At 48.9% G+C, this 26,843-nt stretch overlaps 1 protein-coding gene across 5 annotated transcripts in view; it reads right to left on the bottom strand.

The window, feature by feature from the left end:
• Positions 1-26,843, bottom strand: part of TTC7B (tetratricopeptide repeat domain 7B) — a 239,818-nt gene that overhangs the window by 198,235 nt on the left and 14,740 nt on the right. For 4 of the 5 annotated variants that reach the window (XM_029237233.1, XM_029237234.1, XM_029237236.1 and 1 more), the window contains exons 2-3: positions 17,572-17,726; positions 13,552-13,720 (exon numbers count right to left, since the gene is read on the bottom strand). In XM_029237233.1, coding sequence (XP_029093066.1) covers positions 13,552-13,720; positions 17,572-17,726 — 324 coding nt within the window. The remainder of the gene's footprint in view (positions 1-13,551; positions 13,721-17,571; positions 17,727-26,843) is intronic. The other variant, XM_029237235.1, reaches the window with a different exon arrangement.

The raw sequence follows: 26,843 nt of genomic DNA on the forward strand, positions 1-26,843 counted from the left end.
TTCACCACATTTTAACTTCGACCTACTTAAGAATATAAAATTGCCACAAATGTGCAAATGCTCACATGTTCTGGGTCCCGTAACCCCCAGGGCAAAGGTCTCTGTCACCTGCATCCTTCCTCCCTTTGTGGGCCCAGAGCCCCGGCAGGCGCTCCGCCTACAGGTAGAGCCCCCCTGTTATGTGCTGGGCCTCTTGCCTTCCCCACTCCCTGTGGTCCCCTGAGCGAGATGCAGCCGCTCCTGGGTTGTAACCAAATCTACACAGTCAATTCCCGAATCTTGACCAACGAACCAAGAGCCTAGAGACCCTTGTGCTGAGCAGCAGCCCCAGAATTAGAATGGTTCCCTGGACAGCACCCCCTTGTGGTTGCAGCGGTCTCATCCTGCTCAACTTCAACGCAGTGTCTTCGCCCCACCCTCCTAGGGAAATTGGCTCCTCCCCCTGCAACCCTTACCTGGTTCAGCAACAGCATTGCCTGCCCAGTGAGCTAAGCTAAAAATCTCACAGTCATCTCGGTTCCTTCCTCAACCACATCAACACACACACCATCTCCACGGCCTACTGCGATCCAGGCTTTTGCAGTTATCTGTCAGGATCCAGCTAGGACAAAGGAATCACTCTAGTTCTTTCCAATAAAGGAGAGTCAGTGTATGGGACCGGCTACATAAGGGATGAAACAGATGAGAAGCCAAACAGGATGGTATGGCATCCCAGGATTCTGCAAGAGTGGAAGGCCATGAACACCCCGGGGCTGGAAAGGATAGAGGGGGGAGGTGGCGTTACAAGAGCTGATGAGCTGGGACTGTTGCTTGGGAGACGGAACCCAGCAGAAGCCCCCTGGTGGGAGCCGAAGCACAGAGGGAGGGACTGTCTGACTACAGCTAGAACAACGGGAGAGATGCAGCCGCTGTCAAAGGTGCAGCCTAAGGCCGAGAGAGAGAAAAAAATACCCTGGCCCCTCCCTCCTCTTGCTCTCTAATTTCCTGCCAGTGTTTTCTGTTGGCGGAGCCCAGGCACCCGGAAACAGCCTGCAGAAGTCAGGCCCCCTGAAATGCAGAACCCAAAGCCAGCTCACCTCCCCAACCGGTCTCCTTCCCCATAATCTCTAATTCCTTCTAATCTATTCTCCACTCTGTGCCAGAAAGATGCTTCTTGCTCATGAACTTAATTAAGTCATTCCTCCTGCTTAAAACCTGGCAGTGGCTGACAGTTTTCTAGCAGGAAAAAACAGGACTCATCCACCAAGCTGATTTTGTCAATCAAGTGCAAATATAGGAAGTGCTGTTTCCCTTGACGACGACGTGTACTTGAGTTTACTCTGTAACATGGGGTGAGCTGCTATTCAAGGTATTGTTGTGGAAGAAAATAGAGACCATTCCTCAGTCATCCACCCTGAAAATGGCAACTGGCTAGAGACCATTCCTTTCTGAGCACGATGGTTTGCCATGATCTGAGGCTCAGGGCTCCAATGAAAAGATGCCATGTAGAAGCAAGTGGAGAACAAGTAATGGCTTTAAAGTCTATTAAAACAATAGAGTATCAAGAGATTGAATTAGTAATCCAAAAACTTCCTATGAAGAAGAGCCCAGGCTCAGATGGCTTACTGGTGAATTCTACCAAATGTTTAAAGAAGAATTAACACCAATCCTTCACAAACTCTTCCAAAAAGTAGAAGAGGAGGTAACACTTCACAACTCACTCTATGACACCAGTATTATCTTGATACCAAAACCAGACAAAGACATCCCAAGAAAAATGCACCATTATGAACATAGACGTAAAAATCCTCAACAAAATATTAGTGTAGCAAATCCAGCAACACATTAAAAAGGATTATATACCATGACCAAGTGGGATTTGTTCCAGGAATGCAAAGTTGGCTTAACATATGAAAATCAGTCAATATAATACACCCTAATAGAAGAATAGGCACAAAGATTACACAATTATTTCAACAGAAAAAGCACTTGACAAAATCTGACACCCTTTTAGGATCAAAAACACTCAACAAACTAGAAATACTTCTTCACCCTGATAGAGGCCATTTATGAAAAACCCACAGCTAACATAGTGGTGAAAGACTGAAAGCTTTGCCCCGAAGACAAAGATCTCTGCCCTGGTCACTTCTATGCAACATTGTACTGGAGGCTCTGGCTAACGCAGTTTGGCAACAAAAAGAAATGAAAGGCATTCAGACTGGAAAGGAAGAAGTAAAACTATTCTATTTACAGATGACATGATATATATAGAAAACCCTAAAGAATCCATAAAAAATTATTAGAACTTATAAATGAGCACAGCAAGGTTACAGGATAAAAGATCAATATACAAAAGTCAGTTGTGTTTTCTATACACTAGCAATGAACATTCTGAAAATTAAATTAAAACAATGCCACTTACGATAGCATCCAAAAGAATAAAACTTAGCAATAAATTTAACAAAAGGAATGTAAGACTTGTACACCAAAAACTAGAAAACATTTCTGAAAGGAATTAAAGAAGGCATCCCATGTTCGTGGATTGGAAGACAATATTGTTAAGATGGCAATACTCCCCAAATTGATCTACAGATTCAACATAATCCTTATCAAATTCCCAGCAGGCTTTTTTTTTTTGGTACTAATTGGCTATTTGATCCTAAAATTTATATGGAAATGTAAGGGACCCAGAAAAGCCAAAACAATCTTGGAAAGAACAAAGTTGGAGGACTCACACTCCCCAATCTTAAAACTTACTACAAATCTACAGTAATAAAGTAGTACTGGCATAAGGATAGATATACAGACCAATGTAATAGAATTGAGAGTCCAGAAATAAACCTTTACATTTATATTCAATTAAATTCAACAAAGACATCAAAACAATTCAATGGGGAAGAAATAGTCTTTCAACAAATGGTGCTGGAAAACCGGATAGCCACAGATAAAAGAATGAAGTTGGACCACTACCTCACACTATACACAAAAATTAACTCAAAGTAGATCATAGACCTAAATGTAAGAGTTCAAACTATCAAACTCTTTTTAAATGTTAAAAAAAGATCTGTGACCATGATGAGGCAACAGTTTCTTGGATACAACACCAAAAGCACAAAAGAGAAAAAAGTAGATAAACTAAAATTAATCCAAATTTAAAACTTTTACATTTCAAAGAACACCATCAAGAAAGTAAAAAGACAACCCATAGAATGGGAGAATATATTTTAAAACCATATAGCTGTAAAGGGACTTGTATCTAGAATATAAAATGAACAACTATAACTCAATAATAAAAAGACAAACTACCCGATTTTAAAATGGGCACAAGATCTGAATAGACATTTTTCCAAAAACGATATACAAATGGCCAAAAAGCACATGAAAAATTGTTCAACATCATTAGTCATTAGGGAAACAAGTTAAAAACCACAGTGAGATACCATATCACACACACACTAGGATGACTGTGATCAAAAGAACAGAAAAGCATTGACAAGGATGTGGAGAAACTGGAATCTTTCAGAATAATACAGCCGCTTTGGCAAACAGTTTGCAGTCCCCCGAAAAGTTAAACACAGAGTTATCACGTGACCCAGTAATTTCACTCCTAAGTATGTACCCAAGAGAAATGAACCCATACATCCACCCCAAATCTGGTACACAAATGTTCATGGCAGCATTATTGATAATAGCCAGAAAGTAGGAACAACCTCACGTCCATCAACTGATGTGTGGATTAACAAAATGTGCAAAATGTGGTACCTTCATACAATGGAATATTATTCAGCCATAAAAAGGAAAGATACATGCTGCAACGTGTGAGAACCCTGGAAACATGCCAAGTGAAAGAAGCCAGACACAAAACATCACATGTTAGGACATTCCATTTATCTCAAATGTCTAGAATAGGCAAATCTCTAGACAAAAAGTAGATTAGTGACTGGCTAGAGCTGGGGGGGTGGGCATTAATCAAATAACAGGAAGTGAGTGTTAATGAGTACAGATTTCTTTCTGGGGTGACGAAAATGTTCTAAAATTGACTGTGGTGATGGTTGCACAACTTCTGAACTACTGAATTGTACACGTAAAAGGTTGTATTTAATGGGATGTAAATTATATCTCAATAAAGTTTTTTTAAAAAGCTATAGAGCATATTTGTAACAGGAAAACCTGAAACAGCACAGATGTTCCATAGGCGATTCGTTCAAACATATCCATAAGGCACACCACTGTGCAAGCCCAGACTGGTTCGAACCCTGGTCCCAAAAACACGTCTGTAAAATTTGTTAACTAACTCAAGTGGCAGTACGGTGGCTGGTTTTATTTTTTGCTTTATATTTTTCTTTATTTTCCAAATAGCCTATACTCAACATACAAGTGAAGAATAAATGTTTAGGGGCTTCCCTGGTGGCGCAGTGGTTAAGAACAGGCCTGCCAATGCAGGGGACACGGGTCCGGGAAGATCCCACATGCCGCAGAGCAACTAAGCCCGTGTGCCACAACTACTGAGCCTGTGCTCTAGAGCCCGCGAGCCAGAACTACTGAGCCCGTGTGCCACAACTACTGAAGCCTGCGCGCCTAGAGCCCGTGCTCTGCAACAGGAGAAGCCACCACAGTGAGAAGCCCGTGCACCACAACGAAGAGTAGCCCCCGCTTGCTGCAACTAGAGAAAGCCCGCGTGCAGCAATAAAGACCCAACACAGCCAAAAATAAAATAAATTTAAAAATAAATAAATTTTTTTAAAACTTTAAAAAAGAAAAAAAAATGTTCACTTTCAGATCAAAGGTCAGAATGAGAGGCGGCTGGTCCCACATAGCGCAGATAGGAAAGCACACAGGCACAGCCGTTCTGCAGCACAGTCTGGAAATACTTCTTTTCTGACCCAGAAACTCCACCTCTGGAAACCTCTCCTAGGGAAATCATTAAGAACAAGCACAAAGACCAGGCTGAGAGGGCATTCATCACAGCCTTATATGTAACAGAGAAAAGCTGAAAACAACATACATGGCCCAAAATAGAGGCTTTTTAGTTAAATATATTATAGCTTATCCATGCAATGAAATGCTGCACAGCTGCTAAAATGTTGCAGAAATTTATCTGTTGTTGCAGAAAGTGACAGCAGGTCACAAAGCAGTATATGTGATATAATCTCATTTTATTAAAAAAAAAGCCACACGCATGATAAGTATAGAGAAGATCTAAAAGGAAACACACTAAGATGTTAACAGAGGTTGGCTTTGGGTAAACAGGGTGATGGATATTTTTATGTTCTTTTGACTGGTCTGTATTTCTTATTTTGATACAATGCACATGTATCTTGTCTGTATTAAGAAGAAGAATAAAGGGAAATTATGGGGGAAGAGGCAAGAGGGCAAACCCAGGACAGCTGGAAGCACCACCAGCTGCCCAAGCAAAGGAGCGTGATAGGCGGGGCCTTGGGGAGGGTTGAGACCATCACAGCCACTGCTGCTCCCAGTCTCGGGATACCTGAGGTCAAGACTACACAAACTCCCTTTTGCTGACCTCAGATTTATATATTTAAAAGCATTTTCCCATTTTGTCTTCTTCATTCTTCTCAGTGTTCTTGTATCATTATCTCCATTGTGTAGATAAGAAAAGTGAGACTTAGATTTACTTACTTAAGAATCACAGAAGAGCATCAAAAGTTAGCAGGTTATCTGACACCAGAATTCCATCAGTGACATCCCTACTCCAACTGAAAGGCAGCTCAAGAAAGCAGAAATAATATGGATTCTGGAGTCCACCGGCCTTGATTTGCCTCCCACCTCACCTCTGAAATTCAGGCTTTCAACCCCTCCACAGGGATGATAATCCTTGTGGTACAGGATTGTTCTCGGGGCGAAGTGCAGGTAAATCTGAAAGCGTCATGCCTGGATGCCTGGCTCCTGGGAGGGCTCAACAAATGCTAATCCAACAGGAACCCCAACCTCTCAGCGCAGCCGAACCCTGAGGTGGCTGTGTATGTTAGAAAGATCTCCAGATATGGGAATACTGCTGGACTGCGTGCCGTTTCCACTGCCTGGCCTGGTCCTATCCCCGAGGCCAGAACAGTCAAGTCCTTCTTCCCCCGAGAGCCCTCCACGCAGGCAAGGTCGGCTCCTCTATCCTTGGAGACTGCCTGATGCGGTCTGGTCCCAAGGCCATCTCCAGTCCACAGTGACTCTGTCACAGAGTAGTCACCTGGTTCCTCCTCAATTGTCCCTTTTCCTTTTCCCCTGCAGGGATCGCCTCCAAGGAGAAAGGGCAGGAAGAGCCCCAGCCTCTTTGACAAGAAGGCTCCTACTCAGAGGAGCCACTGCTGTGTCACCTGTCATGGACATTTGCCCTCCCTCTCATTCCCCTGAAGGGCCCACCCTCTTCGTCACAGCCTTCATGCAGGTCCTGGGCCAGTTACAGGGCATGTCGCGGGCCACCGTAACTACATTGAGGATGGGAATGTGACCCAGGCAGGGTCAACAAGACCCAGTGAAAATCTGGCTGAGATTCCTACGACTTACACCTAAGAGAATCGGAGTCTGGAGCTTGAGATGGGAAGCAACACAGGGTAAGATGTGCTGGGAAAAGGAGAGAAAGCGTCCATGCCTTTGAGCCCTGAATCCAGCTGCCCCCGAAGTCACACTGAGTTGGGTTTTCTTTCACCTACAACTGAAAGGCCCTAACCCACAGATCTCAGCAGAACTTCAAAATGCGTCTTCAGCGTGGGTTTACCCTATGCATGCGCTCAAGGCAGGGGCTCTGGCCTTGGGGGATGGAGTTTGAGTCGCTGACTTGGATCGGCACTTCTGCCTCCATCCTCTTGGTGAGCACAGCATACCCGTTCACTACATCTGCAGAGCAGTGGGCTCGGGCTGCGCAGAGCAGGTGACATGGACATGCTGCCACCGGTCCAGCCCCTCCCCCTCCCACCATGTCCCAGCAGCTGTCATGTCTCTCTCACGGCACTCTCTCCCACCGAGCACACAAGCGACCTGAGAGCCTCTCTGCCACCCAGTGTCTACGTGAGCTGGCTCAAGAGGCAAGCCCTGGTCACCATGCCTGCGCCTGCAGCTGTCAGCTGAGCATAGGCGCCAGCTGGTGCAGAAGACGTCAGCCCACGGCCCGGAGAGGGCAGGGGCCCTAGTGTGCGAGGGGACCGGCACTGCCTATCCCACAGATGCCTCTGGCACTGGTGGAGCATGGCCAGCCTGGACCCAACCCACCACATGCAGGCTCCCCTGGGGGTGGCAAACGAACATCCCTGAGGATGGAGCCCCCATCAGGGCCCCCAGGCGAAAGCCCCCAACAGACATGTCTCCACTTTCCCAGGGGAATCTGGGCTGCTCCAAACAGACAATATTCCAGGAGGAAAAATGAGGCAGAAAGGTAAACCACCTTCTAGGAACCTCATTCCTCGAGTCACCTCGTCGGGAGTCTGGCCTCACCTTGACACAGAGGGCTGTTACGATTAGCCCCCAAGGAGGAAGAGCAGATACACCCTTCTTCTCCCGTCTCTTATATTTCATGGCTGGGGGGCGGGGAACCCTGGTTCAAGATATTTGTTTCCTCCGTGGCCACAACATGCGACAGCCTTCTTGGGAGCACGACAGTACTCAAGTCATAACTACCCACAGCCTGAACAATTTCCAACTCAATTTATTTCAGGCCTTTTTCGATACCACCCAGCGGCCCAGGACTGAGCAAAGCGTGGTGGAGAAGCCCGTGGGCAACACCTAATAAAAGCCCCTCAACAATGAACCGTGTCCCTTGTGCTGATTTGTCTGAATTTTGCACTGGTAGGGGGCCCATGGAAGACAGCGAGCAATCCCCAGGGGCCTCTTCCCAAAGCGTTTGGTCAGTGAATGTTTTAAGTCTCTGTCCTCTGGCCTAACGACTGACTACTGCAAGCTGAGGTCCGTGGGTGAGAGAAGACACTGGTTTTCAAGCTGGGGAGGGCAAGGCTGAGATCCACACCTTTCTGGAGATGGGTTCTGTGTTTGAAGACTAGTGCTTACAAGCTTAAGGGAACAGGCAGCACTTCTGAAAGCCCCTGAGAGCTCCCTCGCCCCTCGGCGCTGCCCACGGAGAGGTGGGCATCTTAGTTCCTTCTTGACACCACGCCCCAAGACCCGATGCTCAGAGCACACAGTGGGCAGACCGAAGAGGGCTCTGGGGCCAGTCTCACCCGAGGAAGGAAGTAACATATCCAAGGGGAGGCCATTATATGATTCCGTTACCACATCCCCACTGCTGTTCTCACCACACCGGCCCTTCTGCGAAGCGAGAGGCCCACGAGGTCTGCAGACTGTAGGGAAGGGGAGGCCTCTGGCCAGGAAGTGAAGTGCGGTCAGCAGAGAGGAGCCCTCCTCCCTGGAGCCCAGCAGAGACGGTTTCTCCTCCTCTGCTATGTCCTCTCTTATCAGCCAATGTATTTAGCATGTTCCTTATGAAGACAACTGTCTGGGAATTTTGTGAATTGTTTTTGCCTCTTAAAGGAACGCTACTTGAATCAACTGATCCATCCCAATGTGAATGGCCTTTTGTGATAAAGCCGTGAATGTGGCTCCAACTCTAAAGACCCTCTAACCTTCCGGGCCAGCCCGGGGCAAGGCTGACGAAGTGCAGGATGAACTTTGTCTCTGGACCCACCCTCAAGAAGTCCCATTACGGTACCCACTCCACCTGCCCCTGACCACTGGGTGCCCCCCAGCCTCCAGCACCAACAGCCTTTCCTCCCTAAGCCTCCAATCTCTGCTTGCGCTCCCACAGCCTGAGCCAAGCCCTCTGCTACACAAGGCAGATACACTAGGGCAACTCTCCCCTCTCCCCATAGCTGGCTGTTACCTGGGGCTTCTGAAGAGATCTATCCATTTGGGTTCAAGCTCCAGGGATACATAAAAATAAAAACAGCTAACCTTTGTTGATCTGCCAGGTGCTGTGCTAAGTGCTTTACATGTGTTCACTCCTTCCCCACAACAATGCTACAGTGTAGATACTATTATTATCTCCATTTTATAGATGAAGAAATGGAGCCCCAGTGAGGTGAAAGTAATTTGCACTAGATCCTACAGCTAGTAAGTGACAAAGCTACAGATCAAACTTGGAAGTCTGGCTCCAACACCCCAAGCTCTGAGTCAGTGTGTCAGAGGAGCAATTTCAAACCCAGGAACAAAGGAGGAATAAAGAAAGTGGAGGAGGCCCCACAAAGCTCCCAACACTATACCGCCTTCTCCACCTGGGCAGATGTCATGCAGCTTGACAGGAACGTTTCCTACCAAGAAACACCTCCGTGTCGGGGCCCTGCCTCCAGTTCATTCTGTGTCATTGGGCAAGTCCCTTACCTTCTCTGGCACAGTCTCCCCCGCTGGAAAATAAGACGTTTGTATGAGAGATGGTTGTGAAGGCACTGTTTATATTTTGGAGTCAGTCCTTCTCTGCTTTGGTACCATGCAATCTGGAAAGGAAGTTTAATACCACGCCGCTGTTTCCAGGTTCATAATTTCCCTCCTCGTGGGCACCAATCCCAAGCCTCAGATCCTACGCATTCCCTTTCATTCACCTGAGCACAGGCTACTTTCTTCTCCCTGCATCCTCCAACAGGTCCCATCTGGGTCCGAGACCAAGCTCTGATGGACACGTCTAATGAGAGGCTTACATGCCCCCCCCCAGTCTCCTCTTTCTCCCAAGTGCCTGGTGGCCATGGCCCTATAGTGACTTCTCACCGATGCACTGCCAGCACAGCTGATGTGTGTTACTTCCGCTCCCCCTAGACATCTCTCTCCTTTCCCCTTTCCACGAGCTGCAACATGCCAGCCACCCAGCTTCAGTCATCCATCACACAGATGAGGACTGCGCCCTAGCAGACGGGGGAGGAACAGCAACCTCGCAGAACACAGCTGCCTACCCACCGTGACCAGGTGGGCCATCGCAGGACTGTCACAGGCCTTCCCTCAAACTGGAGCCAATGCATCTGTGGTCCCTCTATTACAACAGGGTACATGCCAAGGCTACTTATAAAGGCCATCTCTAGGAAGGCAAGCCACTTACAGCTCCCACTGCCCTAGCTGCAGCAAGTTAGCCGATGTCCAGCAGATCGAAGTCCCAAAATAGACAGTGACCATGTGTTCACTGTTCCCAAGCCTCTCCCTTTGGGAAAAGAACATCTGTGGCCATTCCGTGTCCCGGAGATTTCACGTGATATCTCAATCTGTACCCAGAATAAAGATTTCTACTCACTTGATTAACCCAGTTCTACCAGAAGCTGAAGAGTTTCTCCATGTCTTCTATTCCCATTCTCTGTTTCTCTACTTAGTTTTAAGGGATAGGAGGAAGGCGCTGGGGGGATGGGCGGGGGGGGGAGTTGAGATCCATTGAGAGGCTCTCTGATAATGGCAATGAACTGAAATGTATAACCTTTGGGGAAGGGATCCATGCCAGCCTCTGTCATGGTGTGATGTCAACATGCTCTTACAGGTATACCCCGTAACTGGCAGCGAGTAAGTCTGAATTATCGAAATATGCCCAGTATGTTACCCCTGGGCAAAGAAAATGCACCTGACCGTGACAGCTAGAAGCAAAGGCACCCAGAATCACCTGAATTACACGATGGGCACCTTGGTAGAAATCTGAGCAAGGGAACTTCTATAAATTTCAATCAATAATTGAGCACGAATTAGGTACCAGACACCGTGCTAGTTTCTGAGGATGGCAAACGAACAAAACAGTTCCTCCCTGAGTGGAACTCACAGACTGGCAGGAGTGTCTGATCGCAGTACAACTAGTTCTAATATGATGTTTGAGTAGTTCTAACCTACTGGGCTGTGATACTATCCAATGCGATGGCCTCTGAATGGGTGAGCCCTGGAGGGTGTCAGGGAAGACAGGACATGTGAGCTTAAGGGCCAGAACTTACAGCAAGGGACCTGGGCAAGGAGTTAAGGGAGAGGAACGTGAGAGGTGGGGCTGAGAGGAGGAGTGTGGACACAAATCTAGGGTGTTCTCTAGTGACCTGAATGTTTTCTACCTGCGGAAACCTTACCTGGCCTGAGCGCATTCCCATCCACGTGCCAACAGAGCAGAGTAATTAAGAACGTGGGCTTTGGAGCTGAACACTCTTCAGACTAATTCCCCCTCCTGTCACTCAGTAGGAGAGCATGGGCTCTGGAACCAGCCACTGAGGCTGAATCCTGGCTCTACCACTTCCCAGCTGTAGGGCCCCGGGCAGCATATCTAACATCCCTGTGCCTCGGTTTTCTCATCTGTAAAATGGAAAAAATAATAGTGTCTACCTCATAGGGTGATGGTGAAGCTCGGCTGAGATACCCAAATAAGGGCCACAGTGCCTGGCACACAGTAGGCACCATATCATTCCTAGTAACCTCACCCAGTCTCATTTCCTTTGTCTGTAAATTAGGGGTTTGGAGGGTTAAAAAGACAATAAAACCCTAACGTGGTGTTGGCCCATAGGAGGTTCTCATAACTGAATCATGTTGGCTTCTGATGCCCAACAAGCCGAGGCTATATTACCTGGCCAGGGGAATCTGCTCCCGGCCATGGCTGCAAGAGCAGATGTGGGAGTTCATGGACATTGACTCTGGCTGAGAGACTGGGTCGAGTCAGACCTCAGGGGACCATGGAAAAGTTGAGGTGACCTGTGAAAGTGTGCAGGTCAATTCCCCGGCTGACAGCAGCATACAGGTGGCACAGGGGAGGGGCGTGGGCTGGTGCATGCCCATCCAAGGTGCACCTGGGCTTTGCTCCAGCCCAGTCTTACTCTGGTGAAGTGAGGGGACAGCTGTTCCCTTCTCCCATGAGCCAGCCAGCATGTCCCAACAGCCAAACGCCTCAGCCCCGTGGCTGGGGCCCACTGCTAATCACACACAACCCAGGGCCAGACTTGGGGACCAAGCCTCCTGTCCCCCTTGCCCACTTTGCATGGCAGGCGTGAGACTAAGCTGGTGGTGCCACCTGCAGACAGTCTGCCCCACCAGGCCGTCTCAGAGCCCAAATCAAGACCTGAGCTCTTGGTGCTAACCCGGTCTTAGAGCCATGCTCCACCCCCAAAGGACAAACCAACTCCTGGCTACAAGCCTGCAGGCCCCAGGTCAATCAGGTGACTGGAAACGGCCAGATGAAGCCTTGCTCTTGTTGCACAATATTGTTCCTGGCCCCAAATCTCTCTCTCTCACACGCACACACGCACATACGCTCACGCACACACGCACACAGCTCCCATAAGCCTAAGGCATGTGAGGCGCTGGGTGAACACCAGCGAGAAAAGAGGGCAGCTGTGTGGCACAGACCTCAGACAGATGCACGCCCAGGTCCAGGCCCTCAGAACCCCCGAGACAGCCTCAAAGGACTGTGCCCACCCAGTAAACCACCAGAGTGCCCTGTCAGAGTGACAGCATCCTTTCCCAGCCCACAGGGACCCTGAGAAGATTAATTAGAGGAACCTAAAAGTGCTCGAGCAAGGCTCCCCAGGGAACTGGGTGAATATGTCACCCCTATCACAAGGCTCTTTAAGTGTGCCTTGGCTGGGTCTTTGTTCAACATTGCATAGGATAACCAAGACAGACAGCCGGCTGCAGACAAGCGGCCAGCTCAATGCTGTTCTAGAGGGTCAACCCACCCAGGGCCCGAGCCTCTGTGTGGCCACAGTCAGCCACATTGCATGGTTTGCATGGTAGGTGGCAGGAAGGAGAGGAGCTGCTTTCAGAGGGTCTCCTTCTTACTGAGGCCTTTATAAATCTACTTCAAAGTGTCCCTCCTCCTCCAGGAAGCCTTCCTGGCCCTGCTGGCCTACAGCGACCTCTCCTGCCTCTGAAAAGCTGTTACCGGGCCTGGCTTTTTCCATTTGCTGTTTTGTTTGGGGCTGACGTTTAAAAATATCATTTAGTAAGTGCTTTACATACATTATGTGACTTAACCCTCATAACTCTGTGAAGTGGATGTGATTATACTCATTTCATAGATGAGGAAGAGGAGACTTGGAAAGGTCAAATAATGTGTGTGCCCTGGCTTTCTGTCTTTTTTATTTTCCCGTGGGACTGCACTCCCTCACATTAGATTACAAACTCCTCTGTGGCAACCAGGGCAACATTTCCCCCTTCTATCCCCTGAACCCCTAGGCCCCCAGGTAAACACTGCATGACGGGCTGTTACAGTGACCACTGAGCCTTAATTAACCCAGAGGTGGCACTGATGAATAAAAATGAGATCAGCCACATGGCCGACTGGCCATATGAAAGGGATCCCTGTATATACGCTGTGTGGCATCTTCATTACCAAGAACGGTCCCTGCTTAAGCTGCACATCGATCATCAGGAAACTTTACTGCAATGTTGTTCCTTCGGGGACAACTGAGGAGCTGCAGCTCTAAGGAAACGCCGTGTCGCTGGACTTAAAATGATCCAGTGCCTGTGGTGGGGCAACCCCAGGGGCCTCGCCGGGAGCTGCCGGGGTTAAGCCCAGCCAAGGGCACAGGGGTCAAACCGCAGGATCCAGGGAGGCCCTGCAGTTCCAGACAGCGCGACCCGGGGCACGGCCCCCAGGAGAGCAGGCGTGGGCCTCACCTTTGGTGGCGTAGGCGTCCGCGGCCATCCGCAACCTGTAAGGGGGGACGCCCGTCAGCGGCCAGTCTTCCAGGCCCACCCGGGCATAAATGTTGAGAGCGGCTTCATAGTCTCCTTCAACATAATCCAACTTGGCCATGATCAGATTGGACTCTTGTAGGAATTCTGACTAGAAGGAAAAGGAGAGAAAAAAACATTTTCCTACGATATGATGTGTGATGCTCCCATGGGGCCCCACGGCTCTGCACAGCAAGACGGGCGTGGGAGCCTTCCTGCTGGTACTGCTCACAGGGGCCCCAGAGCGGAAGCAGCCCACGTGGCCAGAAGCTGATGAGGGGGGAGGCAAAACGTGGTCTCGCCGTCCCCCGGAATATTACTCAGCCATCGTCAGGAACGAAAAACTGACCCCTGGGACCACACGGGTGAACCTCAAGAACATGACGCCGAGTGAAAAAGCCCGTCACACAGGCGACATATATTGGCCCGAACGGTCGAGCCTGCTGAGGCAGAAAGCAGACTGGTGTTGCCTAGGGCTGCACGATGGGGGCATGAGAGATGACTGCTAATACCTACAGGTTTACTTCTGGGGAGATGAAAATGTTCTAAAATTGACGTAATGGTTGCACAGCTCTGGAATTGTACACTTTCAATGGATGAATTATATGGCATGTGAATTATACTTCAATAAATCTGCTGTGGGGCTTCCCTGGTGGTGCAGTGGTTGAGAGGCCGCCTGCCGATGCAGGGGACACGGGTTCGGGAGGATCCCACATGCCGCGGAGCGGCTGGGCCCGTGAGCCATGGCCGCTGAGCCTGCGTGTCCGGAGCCTGTGCTCTGCAACGGGAGAGGCCACAACGGTGAGAGGCCCGCGTACCGCAAAAAAAAAAAAAAAAATCTGCTGTAAAACAGCCTCCCCTCAGGCCTCAGGTTTGGGTCAAGAATGGAAGGCGTGCGTTATGAACAAAACACACGAGCACCTGTCTCCGAAAAGGAGGCTCCACGGACATCCTGGTGGGTCCTGCCCACGGCACTGGGGGTATAACACAGACTGTAACCCAAATAACCCAAGGAGAGAGGCTTTCTAAATTGGTGCAAAATTCAGGACTTGCTTTCTTTCCAGGGACAAACTTTTCTCGCTGAGCCATTCCAGCTTGTTATGGTTACTGACCCAGGTCCCTTCCCAGAGGCTGCAAGTTCTAACTCTGATGGGCTCGTCTTCCTCTCCATCAGGAGAGGGTGGCTTCCCCAGTCCACACCCACCAACCTCATCCTCAGCCCATCCTCGAGCCCCACTCATCACTGGGGAAAGAAGAGGCGACCCAGCCATCTATATAAGGACACAGATTTATCACCCTCTTCTAGGCATTCTCATTGGAACCCCAGGTATACAAAGCCGGATTTTTCAGCTTACAGAAGCACACCATGAAGCTGCGCTATCCTGTAATCTATGGCTGAGACGGAGTGGACGATATGCAGGTAACCAGCCAGAGCACGGCGAAGCCGCTGTTTCAGCCAAGGTGGTCGGCTTCCAGGCAGTCCCTGAAAGGGAGCAGGGGTAGCGCTACAGAGGACATAGAACAGGCAAGAGAATGAAGGGAGCAAAAGGGTTTTAAGAGTGGCCCAAGGGAGTGGCACCAATGCAAGACGTCAGAATTATATTTGGAAACAGAGAAAGAAATCAAAGCAGACTTAAGAAAAGAGAAAAAGAGCTGTGAAAAGAAAGCATCCACCACAGGGGCTCTCCACCAGGGAAGGGGACAGGGCAGGCTTGGGTATATTGAAAAGGCTTCCTAGGAGATTCCTGTATCCTCCCTCTTTCCCCAGAACTGAGACCCATAGGCTGAAAAGCAACCTGAAGGGGGAGGGGGAGGGGGAGGGAGTTAGTGTCTGCTGGGTACAGAGCCTCAGTTTGGGGTGATGAAAAGTTTCTGGGGATAGACGGTGGTGATCTGAATACGAATGCACTTAAAACCACTGAACCTAAAAGATGGTTAAAATGGCAAATTTTATGATATTTATATTTTACCACAAGAAAAAAGTTTTAAAAATTAAACCGGAAAGAATTTTTAATTTAAAAAAAAAAGGTAAACTTGAAGGGCCAGATGGAAAATATGCAGGAGCTTGAAGAAAATTCCAAGAGTAGAGGCGCAGTATGGATGCACAGTATGGAGAGCCTTGCTGGGCAAGTCCAATCTATGTGCAGAGGAGGAAACAGCTTGGCCGAGGCCCCTGGGCCGTGGGGGAGAGGGGAGCAGCTCCAGCCCGGTGCCATGTTACCTTGCCTGTGACAAGCGCAACTTTCTTGAGTTGAATCAGAAGCCAGGCCTCCTGACTCCTCGTCCCGGCTCTTTTTGCCACCACATGGCTACCTCGTTCTTGTCTCTCCAGCCTCAGTTCACTTGTGTTTTGTGGGCACCTGTGTCTGCACAGGGCTTTCCCTAGCTCCCAGCTAGGAGACACCTGAACTTAAGGTCAGGAGGAGAGGAAATTTCACATCAGCCAGGGTGAGTGGGTCAATCCACCCAAGCAAGATATGTTCCAAATATGACTTTGGAACACTCTTTATAAGGCAGAGGCAGCTCAAAAATGGCAGCAGGAGAAAAATTCTCTAGGTAGAACCAATAAAATAGCAAAAACTGACATGTATCTCGCGCTATCCAGTTGTGAAAGAACTTCTACAGCTGAGACTCAGAATGGCCTTGAGCTAAGTACACTTAACAGATAAGAAATGTGAAGCTCAGAGAGCTTAAGTAACTTCCCACAATCACACAGCTTATAAATCCACAACTGGAAAGCAAACTCAGAATTCTAAGTTGAAATTCAATGTTCTTACTACCGCACTGGGTTGTGGAGGATGGAGAGCAAAAACTATGAACATGTGGTAAAATTAAAGGTTAATTTTTCCGGATGAAGGTAGGGGGATTCGAAGTGCAATAGAAACTAGCCAGGTGCCAGGCCTGGAGCAGTGATCTTCAACCTCTCCCCCCAACACAGAGTCTCACCCTTATACCTCCTGGAAGGACACTTGAGTCTGACCAGCTGTCACTATGAGGTCCCCCCACCCTTTCCCATTGATTAGGACCCACCAATGTCACCAGAACCATCTTCGTTAAGAACAACTGACATGGAGACAACTGTCCCTAACTCTGAAGAAAAGTGAAAGAAGGAAGGAAGGAAGAAAGGAAGAGCTTTAAAAGTTCACTGAAGACTGCCCTTCCCCAACAGAGAATACATCCGAGATTTTAAAGGGACCCTGAAGAAGCTGGCAGGAGTGCTGGGATGCAGTCAGCTATCTGAACAAGACTGACTTCAGGAAACCAGTTAAGAGCCAGACTTCAGGCAGGGAAGTGTCCAGAAACCAGTAAGTGAGGGGTGGGGAAGGGGGCAGGGGGGAGGGAAGGCAAGGTGAAAAAGATTCAGTGAAGCAAGCAAGGAAAGACGTGAAATGGAGAGGGAAAGCTGAATACAGAGACCAGGAAACAGGGCAGATGAGAAGGGCAGCGCTTAGGGTTTCCTGTGCCATGAGGATTAGGGTCATTGCTCAGGCAGAGGGAAGTTCCTGCCCTGGTTCCCTCCCACACCAAGGTACCAGGCCTGCCGGCGCCAATGTGCACCCCGCTCCGGGCCAGAGCTGCCTGGGACATTCACGAGCTGCACATTTCAGGCAGGATATCATGCGGTTTAAGTGACACTCCTGATTCACTTCTCTCTTCTCAGTGGGACGAAGTGTCAGATTGAGTCCTGGGCCACAGATAACAGCTTTATTCCAAGCACCTGGGGAAGATTAGTGCCATTTCTCAGGATAATGTGTCATTAGAGACTCTCATCAGAGAGAAGCTATTGGTCTGGAAGCCCCACATCAATTGCACAGGGAGTTGGCCTGCTCCTCAGAAGACAAGCCACAGATGTGCTCTGCCTGTCGCCCAGTTCGTCCCTGGGCATCCTTCCTGAGCACACGCTGCCCAGAGGAGGTAGAGCCAGCGTATCCCTCTAAGCCCTCATCCCGAGGTCCACGGTACCTTGAGGTTCCCTCGGTCCAGGGCAGCGGTCAGATGCTTGCGGACCTCAGTCATCTGGGGCCTGGGGCCTCGGGGACTGGCCCCCTGCCGCAGGGGGTGCTCCTTCAGGTACTGCTCCAGCTTTGATTCCCCAAGGAGGAGTTCTGCCATGTCATCTACAAAGAACACAGTGAGAAGCTAAATGGGGGTGAGGAATGGTCTGTGTGCTGGGAACTCCCCAAGGACCTCAGGACCATCTTACAGTGAATTCTCTTCATTAGTTAAGAATGTTCCAGAGTATGAAAGCAAAAGGGTGGTAGCTCAAGCATTCATTCCTCTGTCCCATATTTATTGAACTAGAAAGATGGATACTCGTTGATGTGGACAGAGCTCAAGTTCAGTAGAAAACACAAAGTTGTCTTATGATTTATTCAGCATGATCGCTACAAAACACACAAAACCCAATACTCTGTATTTTTCAGAGACAATGCAGTGAAATCTTCTAGCTCTTTTGTGGTCTACGGCTTTATACGTGGACATGAGCTGGTAGAAAGTCTTATGTACTCAGATACTTAAAACAAGTTTGTGTCAAAATGACCTGAATGCATGCAGTCTGTTTCTGCCTAGAAGTCAAAGCTCTACAGACATGATATCTGGGAATGTTTGTATGAAGGTTCTGCTCCTAAGAGCGCATTACTTATACTTCTTTGTTAATGTCCGTGTTGGCTTGTTAATTAGAATAAAAACCTTACTCTAAGAGCAGCTCTTTGGAATCCACACATCCAGATTGTTCTGAGTAAACCCGGAACAATTCATACACCAGCCTGAACACAGTCTATTTTTTCTGTGAAGGGACAGAACATAATTGTATGAAAATATAAAAGCAATTTTTAAAGGTCTGGAAGGATATGCCTCAAACCCATGGCAGTAGTTACCACTGGGGTACAGGAAGGAGAACCTCAACGGGGGTTAGTGGCCAATTAGACTTTAGCTTTATCTGTAATGTCCTGGCCCTAGAAAGGAGAACAGGTTTGCCCATTATTTGTGTAATCTAAAATTAACTAAAAAAAAATATCACAGAGGACCCACTGAGATTTTGGGAAGTAGGTCTACCAAAGGCCGAGAGCTGTAACAAGAGCCTTTCCAAGTGCTCTGGTCAGTGACCCAAAGCTGCTGAATCTATAGTTCTCAGCAGTGCCTCTGTCTGTGCACTGTGGAGCCGAAAATAATCTTTTAGAGATGAGACCGAGGGTCCTGGGAGGAACCAAGCAACACAAAAACAGAGCTGAGTTAGGCTACTGAACACAAGAATTCTTCAGCTGTCCAAGAAGAGAAAGCAATTGCCTACAAGATGAGGAGGTCGTCAGGTTTGCCCCATGGCCACATCAACACCGAGGGCCGTGAGGCCATGTCGGCACAGAGCCCGGGGATACGGAGCAAAGCCCACGTGGACAGGCCAGCCCAAACAGCAGCTTCCTCCCAGAAGCATGAGTCCTTCCTGAGAATGAAATCCAGCTAAAAAAGAAATCCAGGGCTCAGGGATGAAGGACATGTAGGCAGAGGCCCGCAGGCCTACGAGAATTACAAAACAGAACATGACTGTTATAAATTAATATGATGCAAAAACAATAATACGTCAAAAACTGGGAGGAACTTCGGGGGCCATGCCCTCATCTTTCAAAACACTGTAATATATGTTTAAACAAAAAAAACAAACATGACTCCAATCTTCCTAAAGCTTTATTGGGGACTTCCCTGGTGGTCCAGTGGCTAAGGCTCCACGATCCCAATGCAGGGGGCCCAGGTTCAATCCCTAGTCACTAGAGAACTACATCCCGTATGCCGCAACTAAGAGCCCACGTGCCGCAACTAAAAGATCCCACATGTCGCAACTAAGACCCGGTGCAGCCAAATAAATAAATATTTTTTAAGAAAAAGCTTTACTGGACTCTTTAGGAAATGACTGTCACATGGTGAAGCATTTATTTGGAGCTCAACAATTCCTTCGGATTCAGTTTCTTCCCTCCATGAATACTTACTAACACCTTATTTTCTAATAGTGCACTGCCATCCAATAGAAATATATGCAAGCCACATGTTACTTTAAAATTTGTAGTAGCTATATTAAAAAAGAAACAAGAAACAGGTGAAGTTAATTTTACTAATATATTTTGTTTAACTCAATATATCCAAATATTCTCAGTTTAACCAGTAATCAGTATTTTTTAAGTTATTGAGATATTTTACATTCTTTTTCATATTAATTTTTCTAAATCCATTGTGTACTTTACACTTATAGCACATCTTGATTCAAACCTACCACAATTCAAGGGGTCAGTAGGCACATGTGGCTAGTGGCTACTCTACTAAACAGGAATATGATCACTATTTATAAAAGTGTGTCTATTTCTCTTTAAATCTGTCTATATCCCTACAGAGACATCTAGAATGATTATCACTGGAGGAAACGATAGGAATTTCTGAATGATAATATTTGGGATAATTTTTAAGCTCTCATCTTTAAAGTTTGAATTATTTATATTGAGCAGAATCATTTAATATTACTTTTAGAAAAGATGAACTCTTCTATAAAAATTGGAAATAAATTTAAAAAAAAAAATATATATATATATATATATATCTATCAGGATATTAATAGTGGTTATTTCCGGGCTTCCCTGGTGGCGCAGTGGTTGAGAGGCCGCCTGCCGATGCAGGGGACACGGGTTTGTGCCCCGGTCCGAGAGGATCCCACATGCCGCGGAGCGGCTGGGCCCGTGAGCCACGGCCGCTGAGCCTGCACGTCCGGAGCCTGTGCTCCGCAACGGGAGAGGCCACAACAGTGAGAGGGCCACATACCGCAAAAAAAAAATAGTGGTTATTTCTGAGTGGTAAGACTATCAGTATACTTTGAATTTCTTTTCTGTATACTTTAAGCTCCCAAAAAATAAAATAAAGTAAAATGGGATTCAGAGTCCTAGATTTAAATCTCAGTTTGTTGCTCTGTGACTTTGGCCCTAGGATTTAACTTCAGCATTTTGGGGGTAATTTAAGAAAGGCTCTCTGGACACATGAGCCGAGGATTCCACCCTCCCCATCATTCCACACTACTCCGCATTATTCTGAATTATCCCGCGTCATTCCCCGCCCCGCCAGCTCACCTCCCTGCTGCTGATCTCCTGCCCCTGCATCTGGAAATGGCTGCCCGGGGCAGCATCCCCAGGCCAGTGAGCAGAGAGGACAATAGATCAGGACCTCTGCTACCTGCTGCATCTTTCTAGCTGTGGGACCAGGGGCATACTGAAGCATCAATTCCCCCGTTTATAAAATGGGAGCAATACTGTGACCATAGCAAGACTGCAGAATAGAGCTAATGAGTTCTTAGTAGGGACTATGCGGTGACCTGGAGTGGCCACACCACTCAGCTGGGCCTTAAAGGTTGAGTAGGATCTGGACTGGCAAACAAGAGAGGGAAGGGTAAACTAGGCTGAGGGAACAGCACAGCATTGGAAAGGTGCAAAGGCAAGCTTCCTTTGCATTGAACAAAGCGGCTGGAGAACAGGGTGTGGTGAGTGAGAAGACCAGCTGGGGTCAGAACTCAGAGACTCACCGGTTCACCCTCCCCCACCTCCCTACCCAGCCCCATCACCATGGGGTGACGCCCAAATCCCTGAGCATGGAACACAGGTCCTGGCCAAGTTCTCCACGTGTGCCAGCCAGGCTCACTCCTCCAAGCCTTTGCAAGGCTCTGGGACGCTGAGAACACTGTTGGCCGTTACTGACCTCTAAGCGCTGTGGATCTCCTCCCGGACATGCCCCATCCCAAGCTACCCCCAGCTGTCCCAGAAACCCTGAGCACCCCAATCCCTTCTAGACTATAAGGAGAGGCTTAAAGGAAGAACCTGAGTGTCATTTTTTTTTTTTTTTTTTGCAGTACGCGGGCCTCTCACCATCGTGGCCTCTCCCATTGCGGAGCACAGGCTCCGGACGCGCAGGCTCAGCGGCCATGGCTCACGGGCCCAGCCGCTCCGCGGCATGTGGGATCTTCCCGGACCGGGGCACGAACCCGTGTCCCCTGCATCGGCAGGCGGACTCTCAACCACTGCACCACCAGGGAAGCCCCTGACTGTCATTTATTTTTGAGTCCCAGGGCCGGGCACAACATCTGGCAAAGAGTGACAATAAATGGTGAATTAACTCGATGACAGGCAGAGGCATTTGGGCTGCACCTTCCAGGGTAGGCCTGTCCCTGCCTGTGGCAGAATCTGCCAGTCGCCCCCTAATATTCATTCTCCCCTTCTTCCTTTAGCATTAGAATGCCCAGGTTTCATCGGTGCGCATAGCTTCCCAGGGCCCCTGGGAGCTAGATGCTGCGTGTGACTCAGTTACAGCTGACGGGATACACGCAGCATCCGGGCCAGGGCCTGAGCGGGGATGAGCCTGTCATCCAGTCCCTCTTCATCCCACCCTGCCCGCCGGGATGTGGCTGTGCTGATGGATACTGGCAGCCTGTCCCAGACCACAAGGTGGAAGCCATCTACTGAGGATGGCAAGCAGCAAGACACAAGGACCCTTGGTCTCTAACACCCAGGAGCTGCCACAAGCCCTGGGCGCTGCTTATGGTCAATTAGTACATGAGAGAGAAACACTAACTTTTACCTTGTTCTGCTTAAGTCGCTGTTATTCTGACCTTTGTTACAGTGGCCAAAATCATATCCTAACTAGATCTCCCAAACACAAAACAGGCTTTCAGTTGAGAAACACTGTCTGAGAAAACTTACCAATGCCCATCCCCAGGTTCACTGCTTTCTAAACAGAACTCTGCAGAACCCAACTGAGGGCTTTGGTAGAACCCCTAGACTCTTCACCTCTCCTCTTTCATTGCTTTTTACTTCCTAGGCTTGCAAAGATGTTTATGTAAACAAGGGGCTGCATAGTTGAAGAGGAGTGTATAAACCACTCCCTAGTGCTGTGTGGGATTCACGTCCCTTTGTGTTCACCGATCTCCTAACACTGGGGCAACGCATCAGGGTCTTTTTGTTGTTGTTTGTTTTGTTGGTTTTTTAAATTTATTTATTTTATTTATTTATTTTTGGCTGCATTGCGTCTTCGTTGCTGTGCCAGGGCTTTCTCTAGTTGTGGCGAGCGGGGGCTACTCTTTGTTGTGGTGCGTGGGCTTCTCATTGCGGTGGCTTCTCTTGTTGCAGAGCATGGGCTCTAGGCGCACGGGCTTCAGTAGTTGTGGCACGCGGGCTCTAAAGCCCAGGCTCAGTAGTTGTGGCGCACGGGCTTAGTTCCTCCGCGGCATGTGGGATCTTCCCGGACCAGGCCTCGAACCCGTGTCCCCTGCTCTGGCAGGCGGATTCTTAACCACTGCGCCACCAGGGAAGTCCACACACCAGAGTCTTGATTCAAGACGTGAAGAGAGCCCAGTGCTCGCAGAGCAGCGGGGTGGGCCCTGGCAGAGGTTCAGCCTAGGGGAAGAGTCTCTCCTCAGAATTAGGAGACAGCGCCCCTTTTCTCATGGAGATTCTGGTCCTTCAAGACCATTTAACATGGTGCGGGCTCTAACAGAGATGCGTGTAGCTCTGGCTGGGAGGAGGAGAAGCAGGAGGAGACAAAACCTTCAGCAAGAGTGTGACAGATATATGCTTTCAAGGAGGAAAATGTGGGGAAGGGCATTCCAGGCAGAAGGAACAGAATATGCAAAGGCATGACACAGACCATCTGCTTGGGGAAACTCCCAAGAGCTGAACCATGAAGGGCGTGGAGAGGGAGAGGAGGTAGTCGGGGGAGTTTCCTGTCAGATAGGCAAGGATCAGCTCCTCATTTCTAAAAGGAGCTGCACATTCTGAGTAAAGAGCTTACAATCTAATTTGAAATTTAGCATGGTGGCTACAAAATCATTTTTGAAATTTTTAAAATTTCCAGGCTCTAATTAATCTCCCAAGCAAATTATGTTTTCTTGGCCTCCCTTCAAAATAGGTGACTTCCCTGCCACTCACTCTCCCAACAAGGAGGACAGAAATCTTAAAAATATCAAGCAGCTTGGGGCTTCCCGGGTGGTGTGGCGGTTAAGAATCCACCTGCCAATGCAGGGGACATGGGTTCGAGCCCTGGTCCAGGAAGATCCCACGTGCTGTGGAGCAACTAAGCCCGTGCGCCACAACTACTGAGTCTGCGCTCTAGAGCCCGTGAGCTGCAACTACTGAGCCCAAGTGCCACAACTACTGAAGACCGTGCACCTAGAGCCCGTGCTCCGCAACAAAGGGAAGCCACTGCAATGAGAAGCCCGTGCACCACAACCAAGAGTAGCCCCCGCTCACCGCAACTAGAGAAAGCCCGTGCACAGCAACTAAGACCCAATGCAGCCAAAAATTAATTAATTATTTTAAAAGATCAAGCAGCTCATGCCAGAGAAATTATGCAGAAGCTGCAAGGCTAGTGATGGAGGGGGCTCCACGGGCGCTGGCCAAGGACCGCACAGCTTCCCAAACAGAATCCACTATCGACAAAAGAAACAGACGTCCCCCACCCCGCTGTCACGGCCCAACCGTGTGTCCCGCTACATGCCGGGACCATGAGGCATAAGGAAATAAGGCACCTCGGGGCACACAAGGAAATGAATTCCCACTGTATTAAAGAATTAAATATAAAAGAGGATCAAAATGTTAAAAATAGACTTTCACTTCCAGCCAAGGCGGACCGAATTTACCCTCTCATCTAAAATAAACACAAAAACAAGACAGAATATATGAAAAAAAAAAGAAAAGCAGTTTTCCAGACATTGGACATCAGGCAAGAGAGGAAAGTGACCCCAGAGAACTGGGTAGCAAACAAGGTGCACCCTACGATCGCCTTGAGAGCTTCCCAGTCGCAACACAGAATCCTGCTCCCGAAAGACTTAAATCTGAGTATCTCTTCCTCCACTTGCCTATTCACACCCCCAAGCGCAGGGGAGAGCATCAAGGCTGCAAAGTGGGGCCGGGGTGTCCTTCCCAGGATGGGGAAGCCCAGTAGTACTATGTGAGAAACAGCTTTGGCCTCAGGCAGCCGTGGGCTTGAATCCCTGCTCCTCTGTTTCCTAGCTGTGTGGCACTGGACAAGTTACTTAACGTCTCTGAGCCTTAGTTTCCTCACCTTTCGCTACTGTGAGGCGCTGGGATACTGTCCTGGAGCTGGGATTCAAACCCAGATGGCTCCTGCCCCGTCTCCCCAGCAGGTCAGGCACAAACCACGTGGACGTCAGCTCCAAGAGAAGGAGCCCAGCTTCCTTCCCAACCCTGGCCAAGCCGGGACAGGCAGTTTCCAAGTCCCTCTCCTGCTCCACCTGCTGGGATTCTCAGGTGACCAAAGTGAGGGGGGACTCAGGGGCCCAGGGGCTGGATTCAACTTTCCCACGGGCATTTTTGGGGGTTTGAGGTGGCAGAAACCAGCTTCCCAGTGACAAATAGACAGGAAGCCTGAAGCCAGAGACCACTCCCCAGGGCCCTCACCAGGAAGAGTGTGGGGAATTAGCCCCCGGGCAGGGGACTCTGGTCCCCGGTTCATGTCCACAGACAGTCCCATGAGCCTCGCGGCCGGCTCGGCTCTGTGCCCAGGTGGCCCCGGCACCCCCCCCCCCCAGGGAAGGAGGAACTGTGCCCTTTGCCACTTGAAGTGACTGCCCCTTCCTCACAGCCTTCTCCCTTGTGGGATAAACAGCTGACACCCAGAGATGTGATCAGATGGGGAAGAAAAAACTTCGGTTTCTACTCTGTTCAGGGAGTACTTGATATCAGTATAAAAAATCTCAACTACTCAGTTTACATGTCAATAGAGAAGCATTAGGTCTATTCAAACCATTCCTGCTGGGGCTCCAATCCAACAGGAAAAAACAAACCCCTATTGAAGGAGGAACTGGTTTGTCCCCTTTGTTATCCAGCAAAGACAGTCAGGCTCTCCATTTCCCAGTCTCCGTAGGAACTCTGAATTTCATCCCCTCGTCTCTCTGGCTTCTTGTAAATCACAGGTACCTTAATGTTCGCAGCACTTGGGACCCTCCTGCCTCCCAAAGAGTGTTGACAAGAAAACAGACCATCAGATAGTGTTGGGAGAAGTATAAATCGATAGGAGTGTCTACAGAGGGCAACTCAGCAACACCTACAAAACAATGTACCTACCTGTACCATCCGACCCAGAAATTCCAGTTTTAGCAAATTCTCCCATAGATACACGCACTCTTGAGCTCAAAGACATACGTATAGGGATGTTTAGTTTACTACATGCAGCCCTACTGGTAATGGCAAAGGGTAGGAACTACGACAGGGGGCCTGTTAAACGAATGACGGTGTACCCCAGGCAATGGGACAGACTGTGTCCATTAAACAAAGGGGACAGATCTAAACACAGCTCCGTGGTAGCCTGGCTGCACAAATGGCCCCAGGTCCTCATGCCTCCCTGAATCCACATGCTTCGTGGCCTTTCCCATTGACCCTGGGCTTGGCCACATGACTTGCTTCAACTGATATGACAGGAGCAAATCTGATGCACACAGAAGCTCAGAAAAGGGCTTATTCACTTCCACTTCCCTCTTGCTTCTCTGCAACCACCATGAGAACATGCTTGGCTGGCCTGGACCTAGGAGGCTGCAAGGTCACGTGCAACAGAGCTGAGCTGTCTCAGGTGAGACCCAGCCAGGCAAGAGCGCCCCGCCAAGGGCAGCAGCATCCCTGAGCTGACCCACGGCTGGCCACCGAGGCAGGAGCCAGCTCTGATAAGCCCAGAATCATGAAAAACAATAAAATGTGGTTGTTTTAGGCACTAAGTGTTCCGATGGTTTGTTACAGAGTAATAGATAACAACTCAAAGACAGATACAAAATAGGGAGTGCAGTATGTCACTACTGTGTGTAAAAGCCAAAAACCAACAATATACTTTCTTATAGGTGTACAGGTACACAGAGTGTTTCTGAAAGGGCACCCAGGAATGGTCGCTTCAGTGGAAGGGCGCAGGGAGACACCGAGATGATGTAAGGAGGCCGCTACTTTCACTATATGCTCCTTTGCGTTATTAGCTCTTAATAACCACGTACATTCGTTACCCAGAAAGTATTAACCGGCTAATTTAAAAGGAAAAAAGATGGCCCGTGTTACAGTTACTCTGAATCTAGAGCAGCTGGTCTGGGCGCCCGCAGAGGGCTTCCCACGACGCACTCCACCATCTCAGAGCCATGCGAAGATGTTTTAAGTCTGCAGTTACCACTGAGAAACGAGCACCCGCTCTCCCTGGGCCGCCAGCCTCTCACACATACT

The sequence above is a fragment of the Monodon monoceros genome, unplaced genomic scaffold, assembly GCF_005190385.1.
Source record: "Monodon monoceros isolate NGI ecotype Baffin Bay Population unplaced genomic scaffold, NGI_Narwhal_1 Super_Scaffold_21, whole genome shotgun sequence".
Classification (NCBI taxonomy): Eukaryota; Metazoa; Chordata; class Mammalia; order Artiodactyla; family Monodontidae; genus Monodon; species Monodon monoceros.